We start from the raw sequence: 15,881 nt of genomic DNA, 5'->3' as shown, positions 1-15,881 counted from the left end.
GTGATGGTTCTGACCAGGACCTAGGTTAGGATAACCAACCTAACCTAGAGGGGTTCACCTCAAGACAAGAGATAAAACGAACAACGACATTTTGTCACCACACACACACAGATCTGTGAACAGGAGGGCTCTTCCATAAATCCCTCCACCGTTTTCCGCACTGTCACAAACAGTGCTGGCGCAAAACCACAGGAGTTTGTTGTCTCGTGTTGGAGTGCGGCTCTTGACAATTTCAAGAAGGTAGGATTGTACCACGGACAAGTGGCGATGAAACTTTAATTTAAAAATTTAACAGTCATTTCAAAACAAACTTGCCAAAACACAGTGTATGTCAAAACAGGTGGAATGGCAAAATTGCAATCAAGGCTTCCCGTAGAGTAATACCAGCTTGAGAATTAAAATTTTGTTCCAATCGAAAGTTACGCCCTTTCGAAAAATTGCTGTTGAAATAAACTGACAGCGCTGCACGCTTACGAAAAACGACAACAAATTGGGTAAAACTTAAACATTTCAAGCTTGGCACGTTCCATTTGTCTGTGGACAAGTGTCTTTAGCAATTGAGGGGCACAGGTTTGTGGTTTCTTGTAGGAGGAAAAAGACAGATGGGGAAAGTGGTTGTGAAGGAAGGAAGGGGAGACTATTCTGCCATTAAGCCCAGGAATGATGGTTGTTTTCCGGCTCAATATTGGCAATCATTATGCAACTCTGTCATTTCCGGGGATTGGTACGTGGGTGAGTGTTGTGTAAGGCGTGTAATTATGGTATTAGGTTGCACTTTCTTCCCTTAAAATGCTCAAGCTGTTTGAACAAAACTTTAATCAAAATTTAAATAAAAAAATATATTTTCTATTGCTAATGTTGCTTTTGTTAAAATTTACTTTTACTTTACTGTGCAATTCGATTTGGGTTTGCAACTCTAACATTTAAAAATCGCTTATTATTGAAGTTTTGAACTTTATGAAATGTTAGTCTTGATTCCACAATTAAAAAAAAATCTAGGGGGAAACATTAAAAAATATGAATTTATGAAATCGAAATTTTTATTCAAAATAATATTTTCAAAGCTATTTTTCAGAAAAGTCATCAAAACCTACAACTTTGCTGAAGACACCGAGCCGATCAGAAAATTCCTTCCAAAGATACAGATTGTATTTTTGTATTTTTGTATTTTTGTATTTTTGTATTTTTGTATTTTTGTATTTTTGTATTTTTGTATTTTTGTATTTTTGTATTTTTGTATTTTTGTATTTTTGTATTTTTGTATTTTTGTATTTTTGTATTTTTGTATTTTGTATTTTGTATTTTTGTATTTTTGTATTTTGTATTTTTGTATTTTTGTATTTTTGTATTTTGTATTTTTGTATTTTTGTATTTTTGTATTTTTGTATTTTTGTATTTTTGTATTTTTGTATTTTGTATTTTTGTATTTTATTTTTGTATTTTGTATTTTGTATTTTTGTATTTTTGTACTTTGTATTTTTGTTTTGCATTTTGTATTTTGTATTTTGTATTGTATTTTGTATTTGTATTTTTGTTTGTATTTTTGTATTTTGTATTTTGTATTTTGTATTTTGTATTGTATTTTGTATTTTTTGTATGTATTTATTTTTTGTATTTGTATTTTTGTATTTTTGTATTTTTGTATTTTGTATTTTGTATTTTGTTTGTATTTTGTATTTTGTATTTTTGTAGTTTTTATTTTGTATTTTTATTTTTGTATTTGTATTTGTATTTTTGTATTTTTGTATTTTGTATTTTTGTATTTTGTTTTTTGTATTTTGTATTTTCATTTTTTTTGTATTTTTGTATTTTGTATTTTTGTATTTTGTATTTTTGTATTTTTGTATTTTTGTATTTCATTTTTGTACTTGTATTTTTTATTTTTGTACTTGTATTTTGTATTTTTGTATTTTTTATTTTTATTTTTGTATTTTTGTATTTTTGTATTTTGTATTTTGTATTTTTGTATTTTTTTTTTTTGTATTTGTATTTTGTATTTCATATTTTTTGTATTTTACATTTTTTATTTTTGTATTTTTGTATTTTGTATTTGTATTTTGTATTTTTGTATGTATTTTGTATTTTGTATTTCATTTTGTATTTTTGTATTTTTATTTTTGTATTTGTATTTTGTATTTTGTATTTGTTTGTATTTTGTATTTTGTATTTTGTATTTTTGTATTTTTGTATTTTTGTATTTTTGTATTTGTATATTTGTATTTTTGTATTTTGTATTTTTGTATTTTGTCATTTGTATTTTTGTATTTTTGTATTTTTGTATTTATTTTTGTATTTTTTGTATTTTGTATTTTGTATTTTTGTATTTTGTATTTTGTATTTTATTTTTGTATTTTTGTATTTTGTATTTTGTATTTTTGTATTTTTTGTATTTTGTATTTTTTGTATTTTCATTTTGTATTTGTATTTTTGTATTTTTTATTTTTGTATTTTGTATTTTGTATTTTTGTATTTTGTATTTTGTATTTTTTGTATTTTGTATTTTGTATTTTGTATTTTTTTATTTTTGTATTTTGTATTTTGTATTTTGTATTTTTGTATTTTGTATTTTTGTATTTGTGTCATTTTTGTATTTGTATTTTGTATTTTGTATTTTGTATTTTGTATTTTTTTATTTTTGTATTTGTATTTTGTATTTTTGTATTTTTGTATTTTTGTATTTTTGTATTTTTGTATTTTTGTATTTTTGTATTTTTGTATTTTTGTATTTTTGTATTTTTGTATTTTTGTATTTTTGTATTTTTGTATTTTTGTATTTTTGTATTTTTGTATTTTTATAAATTCATAACTTGGTCAATTTTTTTTTTGCATATTCTTAAAATTTCTGAAAAGTTGGCATTTGATGGCATATCAGAAAATTTAAAAAAATAGAAATAGTGCATTTTTTCAAATCAAGTTTTAATGACAAAAAGTGAAAATAAAAATCATACAAAAAAATTTCGCAGTGTGTAATTTTTTTTCAGTGTAGTCCTTATTCATACCTACAACTTTGCCCAAGACACCAAAACAAACACAAAATTCCTTCAAAAGATACAGATTTTTGAATTTTCATATATAATTTTTGTATGGACAGCTGCCAAATTTGTATGGAAAATTTCATGGACAAACTAATGATGCAAAATGGCTTCTTTGGGCATACCGAAGGCACCAAAATAGTTTCAGCCGGATTAAAAAAATAAATAAAATAAAAATTAAACAAAAAATCCGATTTCGTTGAGAATAGCTCAGAGCAGGTGGGATTCAAGGACATTCAAGATTATGCCATTTTGAAAAGTTGCTACGGGATTACAAACAATGTTTGAGCTAAATGTCACATTTTATGCTGGATAAGACTTTCTACACGCTAATTTTATTTAACTTATTTCAGAGTTATATTCACTCAGAATTCACAAAACTTAGTCGGCATAGAAATGAGTTTTAAAAGGTTTTTAATTCATTCATATCTGAGTGAGTGAGTGAGTTGCACCATATTTGGGTGATTTTTATCAGTATTCTCAGTGAAAAACAACCCAATCAAAAAATAAGTAATAACAACTCCGCCCAAATTTTGACAGCTCTTTGTTTACATCGCGAAACCACCGGTCAATGTTTTTTCACTGGGCTTAGACCAACTTTTACTGAAGCTTACATTGATATTGAACCAGCATTGCAAGTTAAACGGTGTTTGAATCAGTGTCAATCAAAACAGTGACAGTAAAACGAAAACATAAACAATGCAGGTGTCATTGTTGACGAATGACCATGTATAGGTTGAAGCCACGTAAAATAAACAACAAAACAACAATTCAGTTTCCACAAAATCTAAGTGATTTCGGATCTGCGTGCTCTTTTGCATTGTTTTGATCAACTGACAGCGCTGAACAAAACAAGACACACTGAGCTAAATTTACACACTCAAACTAAGCAAGTTATGCCACCTTCCGAGATTTTTATTTTGCACTAAATTTAAAGTTCCCTAAACATTCTCCCTTCCCACTTAAGTTGACAATAACCGAGTGCATGTTCCAGAGGGGTCGCTCGCTCGCTCGTGCATGATATGACACCTGGAATCTGGGCGAACCCAAATTTGCATAAAAACGAGCATCCCAGCAAAATTAAATTAATATAACATGCCCTGGAGCGGTGGGAGGGAGATGCCGTTAAATAAATGGGGACACATTACTCCTAACAAAAAAAAAACAAAACGAAAAAAGAAGAAAACCTTTTCCTTGAGTGTCTTCCTGTTCATACATTTCCAGTCTAGTGCTCCTTGACTTGCGGTCACATACACACACACACACACACACACACACGTGTACGTGCGCAAGCACTTGGCTCTTGTTTTAGTTGGCAAAAGCATCGCTTCGTGATCTTTTTTTATGTTTTTTTTATATTTCGGGTAGACGACGCCACCGCTGCGCTGTGGTGTACTTGACAGTCATGAATTTTTCATGATCTGTCAAAGCAATAGCTTCTTGCTTTGGTGGCGTTGGCCACCATCTTAACCTTGATAACGTTGTAGGGCTCTTAAAGTTGCTTTTTTATTATTACTGTGTGGGTAAGTTTGATTAACTGCAGTTTGCGCAACATCCAAGGTGGCGCAAAAAAGGTGCGAACAACTTTGGCAGCTCCCCCTTAATCCCACCTTTATTGCACCACCTTGCGCTGCAAGCAGCAGCAGTAAGTGTAACTTTTTAATCCCACCTTCGCCGCGCCGCCGACCATGTTTTTAATACATCACTTTCTCGCAAATCGCTTCCTAATCGAGCAGAGGAGGGAAGGGGTAGGACCCCCCCCTCCCCTTAGTTCCGTCCCCCAGGTGGATTTGCAAACTTTGCCGTCCCGTGGTTGACGCGCGGTGAATGTAAACAACAATTTGAAAGGGACGCTCAGAGTCTACTTTCGGCGAGGTTCTTTGAAGTAAGCCTTTTTGAAATGTTACTCCAAGGTTGCTTTTTTTCCCCTGGTGGGAAAAGTTAGTCATGGATTGCTTTGAGCGCCTCGCCTTGGTGGGAATTTCACACTTTTCAAGGCAGTAACGACAGGTTAGGAGTGGTACTAAAAATAATTGATGCAGTCGGAAAAGTTGGAAACGGAAGTTGTGCAATCCGGGAAGCCACTTGTTTGCTTGGTCTGTGCCTCAAAGGGAATTGCAGGGAAAGTCTTGAAATAATTTTTAATTACTTAACTTTCGTTGAGCGTGTAACGTTGACAGCTTCGGCGAGAAATTTGCTCAGTTTTGATCACTTTTTCCGGACGCTCATGAAAAAAAGTTCATTCCGTAAAGTTAAACAAGTTGAATTTAAAAGGCATTTTTATTTAGATATATATTTTTTTGATATTATCTTTTTTTTACTTTTTTCAATAATTTATGTAGACATGTTAAATTGAATTTGTCATCAAAAACCCTTTTATGAAATTTTAATCAAGAGCGTTGTTTTTAAAAACACTTTAATATTTTCTCAAAAATAGACACTATTTTACATATCTTTAAAAAAAATATCCTTTTCAAATCAAGAAATTATTTCTATTAAAATTTAAAAGATTATGTCCATCTATGTTCAAAAATGGGGATTCTGAGGATTTTTTTATTTTTTCTAAATAATTAAATTATGTTTAATAACATTTGTTTACCATGGCTTTAAACCAACCAATAGAACTTCTTAAAAAATGCCTTGCGAATGGCGATAACTCTAGAATGATTAATTTTATAATTTTCACAATAGATCACAAAATAAACTGCAATTTTCTCTTTTGGTTTTTGTTGATCAGTCCTTCTGTTTCTAATTTAAAAAAACCCATCAAATCACGTTGAACTTTCCACAAAGGTTAAAAAATTTATAAGCCCTTTTTGTAAATTTTTAGAAAAAATACCTCAAGAAGATTTACTTTTATCAAATTTATAAAAATGTTATCTTTATAAAAAAAAACTATGGAGGATTTTCTAATTTGTCATAACGACTTAAATTGTGATAAAAATAAAATCTATTTTCTGAAATAAAGTTTGAAAAAGCAAAAAAAAAAACACAAGCCCAAACATTACAAAAATTACAAAAATTAAAAAAAATACAAAAATTACATAAATTACAAAAATTATTAAAATTACAAAAATTACAAAAATTACAAAAATTACAAAAATTACAAAAATTACAAAAATTACAAAAATTACAAAAATTACAAAAATTACAAAAATTACAAAAATTACAAAAATTACAAAAATTACAAAATTACAAAATTACAAAATTACAAAAATTACAAAATTACAAAATTACAAAATTACAAAATTACAAAATTACAAAATTACAAAATTACAAAAATTACAAAATTACAAAAATTACAAAATTACAAAATTACAAAAATTACAAAAATTACAAAATTACAAAATTACAAAAATTACAAAATTACAAAAATTACAAAAATTACAAAAATTACAAAAAACAAAAATTACAAAAATTACAAAAATTACAAAATGACAAAATTACAAAAATTACAAAATTACAAAATTACAAAATTACAAAATTACAAAAATTACAAAATTACAAAATTACAAAAATTACAAAAATTACAAAATTACAAAATTACAAAAATTACAAAATTACAAAAATTACAAAATTACAAAATTACAAAATTACAAAATTACAAGAATTACAAAATTACACAAAAATTACAAAAATTACAAAAATTACAAAATTACAAAATTACAAAATTACAAAAATTACAAAATAACAAAAATTACAAAAATTACAAAATTACAAAATTAAAAAATTAAAAAATACAAAAATTAAAAAATTACAAAAATTACAAAATTACAAAATTACAAAAATTAAAAATTACAAAATTACAAAAATTACAAAATTACAAAATTACAAAATTACAAAAATTACAAAAATTACAAAATTACAAAATTACAAAATTACAAAAATTACAAAAATTACAAAATTACAAAATTACAAAAATTACAAAATTACAAAATTACAAAATTACAAAAATTACAAAATTACAAAATTACAAAAATTACAAAAATTACAAAATTACAAAAATTACAAAATTACAAAATTACAAAATTACAAAAATTACAAAATTACAAAAATTACAAAATTACAAAATTACAAAAATTACAAAATTACAAAAATTACAAAATTACAAAATTACAAAAATTACAAAATTACAAAATTACAAAATTACAAAATTACAAAATTACAAAAATTAAAAAAATACAAAAATTACAAAATTACAAAAATTACAAAATTACAAAATTACAAAATTACAAAATTACAAAATTACAAAATTACAAAATTACAAAATTACAAAAATTACAAAATTACAAAAATTACAAAATTACAAAATTACAAAATTACAAAATTACAAAATTACAAAAATTACAAAATTACAAAATTACAAAAATTACAAAATTACAAAATTACAAAAATTACAAAATTACAAAAATTACAAAATTACAAAAATTACAAAATTACAAAATTACAAAATTACAAAATTACAAAATTACAAAATTACAAAATTACAAAAATTACAAAATTACAAAATTACAAAATTACAAAAATTACAAAATTACAAAATTACAAAAATTACAAAATTACAAAATTACAAAAAATACAAAAATACAAAATTACAAAATTACAAAAATACAAAATTACAAAAATTACAAAATTACAAAATTACAAAATTACAAAATTACAAAATTACAAAATTACAAAAATTACAAAATTACAAAATTACAAAAATACAAAATACAAAATTACAAAAATTACAAAATTACAAAACTACAAAATTACAAAATTACAAAATTACAAAATTACAAAATTACAAAATTACAAAATCACAAAAATTATAAAATTACAAAATTACAAAATTACAAAATTACAAAAATTACAAAATTACAAAATTACAAAATTACAAAATTACAAAATTACAAAAATTACAAAATTACAAAAATTACAAAATTACAAAATTACAAAATTACAAAATTACAAAAATTAAAAATACAAAAATTACAAAATTACAAAATTACAAAAATTACAAAATTACAAAAATTACAAAAATTACAAAAATTACAAAATTACAAAATTACAAAAATTACAAAAATTACAAAATTACAAAAATTACAAAATTACAAAATTACAAAATTACAAAATTACAAAATTACAAAATTACAAAATTACAAAATTACAAAATTACAAAATTACAAAAATTACAAAATTACAAAATTACAAAAATTACAAAATTACAAAATTACAAAAATTACAAAATTACAAAAATTACAAAATTACAAAATTACAAAATTACAAAATTACAAAATTACAAAAATTACAAAATTACAAAAATTACAAAATTACAAAATTACAAAATTACAAAATTACAAAATTACAAAAATTACAAAAATTACAAAATTACAAAATTACAAAATTACAAAATTACAAAATTACAAAATTACAAAATTACAAAAATTACAAAATTACAAAATTACAAAATTACAAAAATTACAAAATTACAAAAATTACAAAAATACAAAAATACAAAAATTACAAAATTACAAAATTACAAAATTACAAAATTACAAAATTAAAAAATTACAAAAATTACAAAATTACAAAATTACAAAAATTACAAAAATTACAAAAATTACAAAAATTACAAAAATTACAAAAATTACAAAAATTACAAAAATTACAAAAATTACAAAAATTACAAAAATTACAAAAATTACAAAAATTACAAAAATTACAAAAATTACAAAAATTACAAAAATTACAAAAATTACAAAAATTACAAAAATTAAATTTGAAAAAATGTAAAAAAAATTTCATTCTTTTTCGAGGAACTTTCTAAATTCTCATCAATATACTCTTTTGAACATATTTATTTTTTAATTGTAAAAACACTTTTTTGTTTGCTTTTTTTTTCAAGTAATAAGCTTGAAGAAGGACTTTGAAACAAGGTCAACCTATTCTTTTTTTACTACCTTTCCTGGTTTAATTGATTACAAAGCATTGGCGTAAAACCATAAGAAAATTACGAAGAAATGAGAAAATATTGTGATGTTACTCAAAAAAAAATCCAAGGATTTAGATTATTATTGAAAAATGAGACTATTTAAAAAAAACCATTTGAAAGGTAGAAAAAAATTGATGGTTGAATATGACCTAAATTTACCTTCAGTTTTGTGAATTATATGTAAAATTACACATATAAAATGTAAGTTTTCACATTTTTTCGGACACAAAATCTATTGATGTAATATTATCTCAATTTACACCAAAAAGTGAAATTTGGACTCATGGAATCGATAAACAAATTTTCAGTTCATCCCCCACAGCTCATGACTACTCAAAATTGAGTACTTTGCAGAAAGCTGCACAATATTCCCACTGAGAGTTTTGGCTCGAGCCTCGAGTCGATCTGGCTCAAGATCGAGCCTGAATCGAGTCGAGGCTCGAGCCAAAATTCTCAGTGGGTTGTTCTACATGTGGACAATCCATAAATGACGTAATTTTTAAAACTCCTTAAGAGCGAGTTTTTCACCGATGTGAAACAGGTCGTATCGAGGTGCTCCGATTTGGATGAAACTTTCAGGGTTTGTTTGTCTATACATGAGATGAACTCATGCCAAATATGAGCCCTCTACGACAAAGGGAAGTGGGGTAAAACGGGCATTGAAGTTTGAGGTCCAAAAAACATGAAAAATCTTAAAATTGCTCGCATTTCCGTAAAACTTCATCAATTCCAACTCTTAGATGCATTCGAATGGTCTTTGAAGCCCTTTAAAATGTGCTATAGACATCCAGGATTGGTTTGACTTTTCTCATAGCTTTTGCAAATTACTGTTAAAAATGGATTTTTAAAACCTTAATAACTTTTGCAACAGCCTCAAACACCCATACTCCCATAGGTCAAAAGTTAGGGAATTTCATGGACTATAAGCCTACGGTATTAACTTTTTGGCCAATCGCAGTTTTTCTCATAGTTTTACGATTTTTCTATAACAAACATTTTACAACGTTAGTTTTTGTCCTGTAGGCCGTCATAGCGGCACTTTTTGGTCTCAATTTTGTCATATTCGGAATCCTCAGGAAATTTTACATTAGATTGAGATGTTGGAGTTATGAATTTGAATAAGAAAAAAATTAAATAAAACATTTATGAAAAAAAAGTTAGATTTTTCATACCCTGTGTTCAATACGTCAAATGCTGTATCAAGTAGGCGAAAACTTGTTTTACCCCTAATCCGACAAAATGTTAAAAAATATTTTAATTCATTCTAAATGGCATTTTTTCCAATCAAATTAACAATTTCAATACTTCAAACTTACGTGAAATTGTCCGAGGATTCCGAATATGACAAAATTGAGACCAAAAAGTGCCGCTATGACGGCCTACAGGACAAAAACTAACGTTGTAAAATGTTTGTTATAGAAAAATCGTAAAACTATGAGAAAAACTGCGATTGGCCAAAAAGTTAATACCGTAGGCTTATAGTCCATGAAATTCCCTAACTTTTGACCTATGGGAGTATGGGTGTTTGAGGCTGTTGCAAAAAGTTATTAAGGTTTTAAAAAAATCCATTTTTAAGGTTTTAAAAAAATCCATTTTTAACAGTAATTTGCAAAAGCTATGAGAAAAAGTCAAACCAATCCTGGATGTCTATAGCACATTTTAAAGGGCTTCAAAAGACCATTCGAATGCATCTAAGAGAGTTGGAATTGATGAAGTTTTACGGAAATGCGAGCAATTTTAAGATTTTTCATGTTTTTTGGACCTCAAACTTCAATGCCCGTTTTACCCCACTTCCCTTTGTCGTAGAGGGCTCATATTTGGCATGAGTTCATCTCATGTATAGACAAACAAACCCTGAAAGTTTCATCCAAATCGGAGCACCTCGATACGACCTCTAGAACAAACCGAGCAAAATCTACAAATACTGCCTCTTAACTTTCTTGACCAGCTGGGCATGCTGATGGTACTTTGACAGCTGCAAAAATGATTTGCCGATGGAGCTTTCTTCCACGAAATCCATTTAAGTTTAGTGAAAAGCAATTAAATATTCATGCGTTTGCGGACCCCACTCTCCTTCTTTGGAAACAAACTTAAACTTGTGATCCATTTTCGCACACAAAAGGCCCCTCTCTCTCTCTCCAAGAATGGTACACGCAAATGCGTCTTGCGGCATTCGTTGAATAATTTAGAGCTGCTTTCTGAAAGCTCTCGCCTTTAAAGGCCGGTATTCATTAGATAAATAATAAATTCGCCCGCTGGCAGCACTGCTGCCAGAAACAGTTAATCTAGTGTCCGCGCTTTGATAAATGGTTCCGTTTATTTGCCAGTTTTTTGGAAAATTTATGATTGCTCGAAGCTGGCCAAACAATTAAAACCGCTTTTTCGTTTTCGCTCCAGCAACAGCTGTCAAACTGTTGCGATTTAGCGTGTGCACACGCTAAACAAATCCCACCGGGAATGGCTTTTATTTATGGTGTTTACAGTATGTTTACACTTTCTGTTTACTCAGTTATTACGACTTGCCTCCCCTCTGGACGACAGCAGCTGCTGGCAGCACGGAAAAGTTGCTGGCAACAGGGTTTGTCGGGGTGTGCTCCCTTAAGCTTTGCCAATTTGAATAAAGTATGGCACCATTCAACAGAGTACTTTTCCGGATTGTCATGCAGGGGGGGGGAATGCAAATCCGGATTGTGTATTGTTGTTGTTGTTTGTGTTGCGTTGATAACCTAACCTAGCAGGCCATGGATCCCATTGTCAACCGCGACGTAATGTCATCAAAACCGCAATTTTTGGAAAAACTAATCCATCGCTAATGTAATCTATTGGAAAATCCAACAACCCGCAACCCCCAAAAATTGACATCACAAATCCATTTGGCGTGGGTCCATTTTCCAATTCAACGAGAACCATCCAATTTGCGTTCGCCATCTTTTTTTTGCTTTGGCTTTGGAGCACTAAACGAACCGTGTACCACATAACGCACCCCTCGCCCCCTACCTCCTGTCAAAGCTTACTTTGATTGACTCGTGCGGGGATGCTGCAATATTGGTTTGCTCTTCCTAACCTCGAAAAATATTTGCAATCGGAGATTGCTGCGCGTTTTGGGCGCATTCAGAAATTACGTAACGAATTCTTTTTTTTCGCGACTAAATGTCACTTTGACAGCTGTCAAACCAACTTTTTTTTATTTCGTAACGTCATTTCTGGACGTCCCCTCGCAACCGGATGATCGCGAAACATTTTCCCTGTCGTGGTCCCGGAAGTTGATTAGAAAGAGTGATCCCAGCGGACCGCAGGTCCGCGGACGCCTGCTTTGATGGTTACGTCAGCGATTTAATTCACTCTCCGAGCGCGCCAGTATATTGACAGTTCGGGAAACAATTTCGAACTTATTCGCGATTCACTTCCTGAAGCGACCATTACTAACTTTTTTGTTTTGTTTCCTCTCTCTCTCTCTCGTTTCAGTCACAGAAAAGGAAATTCGACAATGGTAAGTAGGAGCGTTTCCGGGCGGCGCGTTCAGTCATGCGACGCCGACATCGAAATTGATTAATTTCCCACCTTTTTACTTTCATCTTATTCTTGCTGGTTTGAACCCACCAACTTGGCAGGCACAAAGGGTTCCTGAAAGACTGTCCCAACGGGCTGCTGACAGAGCAGGTAAGCGGATTAATTTTGCCCAAAACAATCTATTTCTGACAGCGACCCAGTCTGCTTGGATTAGTCCCACCCCTTTCGAAACGATCTTGACGCGGTCACTTCTTGACAAAAACTTTTGTTCTACAGAAATTTCACTGGAAAAAGTGTCAACGAAAAATCAAAATAAGAATTTTAAGAATTTCAAAATTCTTGAGAATTTCAAAAAAAAAAATTAAGAATTTTAAGAATTTTAAGAATTTTAAGAATTTTAAGAATTTTAAGAATTTTAAGAATTTTAAGAATTTTAAGAATTTTAAGAATTTTAAGAATTTTAAGAATTTTAAGAATTTTAAGAATTTTAAGAATTTTAAGAATTTTAAGAATTTTAAGAATTTTAAGAATTTTAAGAATTTTAAGAATTTTAAGAATTTTAAGAATTTTAAGAATTTTAAGAATTTTAAGAATTTTAAGAATTTTAAGAATTTTAAGAATTTTAAGAATTTTAAGAATTTTAAGAATTTTAAGAATTTTAAGAATTTTAAGAATTTTAAGAATTTTAAGAATTTTAAGAATTTTAAGAATTTTAAGAATTTTAAGAATTTTAAGAATTTTAAGAATTTTAAGAATTTTAAGAATTTTAAGAATTTTAAGAATTTTAAGAATTTTAAGAATTTTAAGAATTTTAAGAATTTTAAGAATTTTAAGAATTTTAAGAATTTTAAGAATTTTAAGAATTTTAAGAATTTTAAGAATTTTAAGAATTTTAAGAATTTTAAGAATTTTAAGAATTTTAAGAATTTTAAGAATTTTAAGAATTTTAAGAATTTTAAGAATTTTAAGAATTTTAAGAATTTTAAGAATTTTAAGAATTTTAAGAATTTTAAGAATTTTAAGAATTTTAAGAATTTTAAGAATTTTAAGAATTTTAAGAATTTTAAGAATTTTAAGAATTTTAAGAATTTTAAGAATTTTAAGAATTTTAAGAATTTTAAGAATTTTAAGAATTTTAAGAATTTTAAGAATTTTAAGAATTTTAAGAATTTTAAGAATTTTAAGAATTTTAAGAATTTTAAGAATTTTAAGAATTTTAAGAATTTTAAGAATTTTAAGAATTTTAAGAATTTTAAGAATTTTAAGAATTTTAAGAATTTTAAGAATTTTAAGAATTTTAAGAATATTAAGAATTTTAAGAATTTTAAGAATTTTAAGAATTTTTAGAATTTTAAGAATTTTAAGAATTTTAAGAATTTTAAGAATTTTAAGAATTTTAAGAATTTTAAGAATTTTAAGAATTTTAAGAATTTTAAGAATTTTAAGAATTTTAAGAATTTTAAGAATTTTAAGAATTTTAAGAATTTTAAGAATTTTAAGAATTTTAAGAATTTTAAGAATTTTAAGAATTTTAAGAATTTTAAGAATTTTAAGAATTTTAAGAATTTTAAGAATTTTAAGAATTTTAAGAATTTTAAGAATTTTAAGAATTTTAAGAATTTTAAGAATTTTAAGAATTTTAAGAATTTTAAGAATTTTAAGAATTTTAAGAATTTTAAGAATTTTAAGAATTTTAAGAATTTTAAGAATTTTAAGAATTTTAAGAATTTTAAGAATTTTAAGAATTTTAAGAATTTTAAGAATTTTAAGAATTTTAAGAATTTTAAGAATTTTAAGAATTTTAAGAATTTTAAGAATTTTAAGAATTTTAAGAATTTTAAGAATTTTAAGAATTTTAAGAATTTTAAGAATTTTAAGAATTTTAAGAATTTTAAGAATTTTAAGAATTTTAAGAATTTTAAGAATTTTAAGAATTTTAAGAATTTTAAGAATTTTAAGAATTTTAAGAATTTTAAGAATTTTAAGAATTTTAAGAATTTTAAGAATTTTAAGAATTTTAAGAATTTTAAGAATTTTAAGAATTTTAAGAATTTTAAGAATTTTAAGAATTTTAAGAATTTTAAGAATTTTAAGAATTTTAAGAATTTTAAGAATTTTAAGAATTTTAAGAATTTTAAGAATTTTAAGAATTTTAAGAATTTTAAGAATTTTAAGAATTTTAAGAATTTTAAGAATTTTAAGAATTTTAAGAATTTTAAGAATTTTAAGAATTTTAAGAATTTTAAGAATTTTAAGAATTTTAAGAATTTTAAGAATTTTAAGAATTTTAAGAATTTTAAGAATTTTAAGAATTTTAAGAATTTTAAGAATTTTAAGAATTTTAAGAATTTTAAGAATTTTAAGAATTTTAAGAATTTTAAGAATTTTAAGAATTTTAAGAATTTTAAGAATTTTAAGAATTTTAAGAATTTTAAGAATTTTAAGAATTTTAAGAATTTTAAGAATTTTAAGAATTTTAAGAATTTTAAGAATTTTAAGAATTTTAAGAATTTTAAGAATTTTAAGAATTTTAAGAATTTTAAGAATTTTAAGAATTTTAAGAATTTTAAGAATTTTAAGAATTTTAAGAATTTTAAGAATTTTAAGAATTTTAAGAATTTTAAGAATTTTAAGAATTTTAAGAATTTTAAGAATTTTAAGAATTTTAAGAATTTTAAGAATTTTAAGAATTTTAAGAATTTTAAGAATTTTAAGAATTTTAAGAATTTTAAGAATTTTAAGAATTTTAAGAATTTTAAGAATTTTAAGAATTTTAAGAATTTTAAGAATTTTAAGAATTTTAAGAATTTTAAGAATTTTAAGAATTTTAAGAATTTTAAGAATTTTAAGAATTTTAAGAATTTTAAGAATTTTAAGAATTTTAAGAATTTTAAGAATTTTAAGAATTTTAAGAATTTTAAGAATTTTAAGAATTTTAAGAATTTTAAGAATTTTAAGAATTTTAAGAATTTTAAGAATTTTAAGAATTTTAAGAATTTTAAGAATTTTAAGAATTTTAAGAATTTTAAGAATTTTAAGAATTTTAAGAATTTTAAGAATTTTAAGAATTTTAAGAATTTTAAGAATTTTAAGAATTTTAAGAATTTTAAGAATTTTAAGAATTTTAAGAATTTTAAGAATTTTAAGAATTTTAAGAATTTTAAGAATTTTAAGAATTTTAAGAATTTTAAGAATTTTAAGAATTTTAAGAATTTTAAGAATTTTAAGAATTTTAAGAATTTTAAGAATTTTAAGAATTTTAAGAATTTTAAGAATTTTAAGAATTTTAAGAATTTTAAGAATTTTAAGAATTTTAAGAATTTTAAGAATTTTAAGAATTTTAAGAATTTTAAGAATTTTAA

At 25.2% G+C, this 15,881-nt stretch overlaps 1 protein-coding gene across 1 annotated transcript in view; it reads left to right on the top strand.

Annotated features, from left to right (window-relative positions):
* The window catches only part of LOC6052346 (frequenin-1), a 170,415-nt gene that overhangs the window by 124,415 nt on the left and 30,119 nt on the right, over nucleotides 1–15,881 (top strand). Inside the window, exons 3-4 of the mRNA XM_038266745.1 lie at nucleotides 12,475–12,499; nucleotides 12,621–12,669. Coding sequence (XP_038122673.1) covers nucleotides 12,475–12,499; nucleotides 12,621–12,669 — 74 coding nt within the window. The remainder of the gene's footprint in view (nucleotides 1–12,474; nucleotides 12,500–12,620; nucleotides 12,670–15,881) is intronic.

Source organism: Culex quinquefasciatus, chromosome 1 (genome assembly GCF_015732765.1).
Source record: "Culex quinquefasciatus strain JHB chromosome 1, VPISU_Cqui_1.0_pri_paternal, whole genome shotgun sequence".
Taxonomy (NCBI): Eukaryota; Metazoa; Arthropoda; class Insecta; order Diptera; family Culicidae; genus Culex; species Culex quinquefasciatus.
The sequence above is the reverse complement of the archived record's forward strand: the minus strand, read 5'-3'. Positions and strand labels throughout refer to the sequence as shown.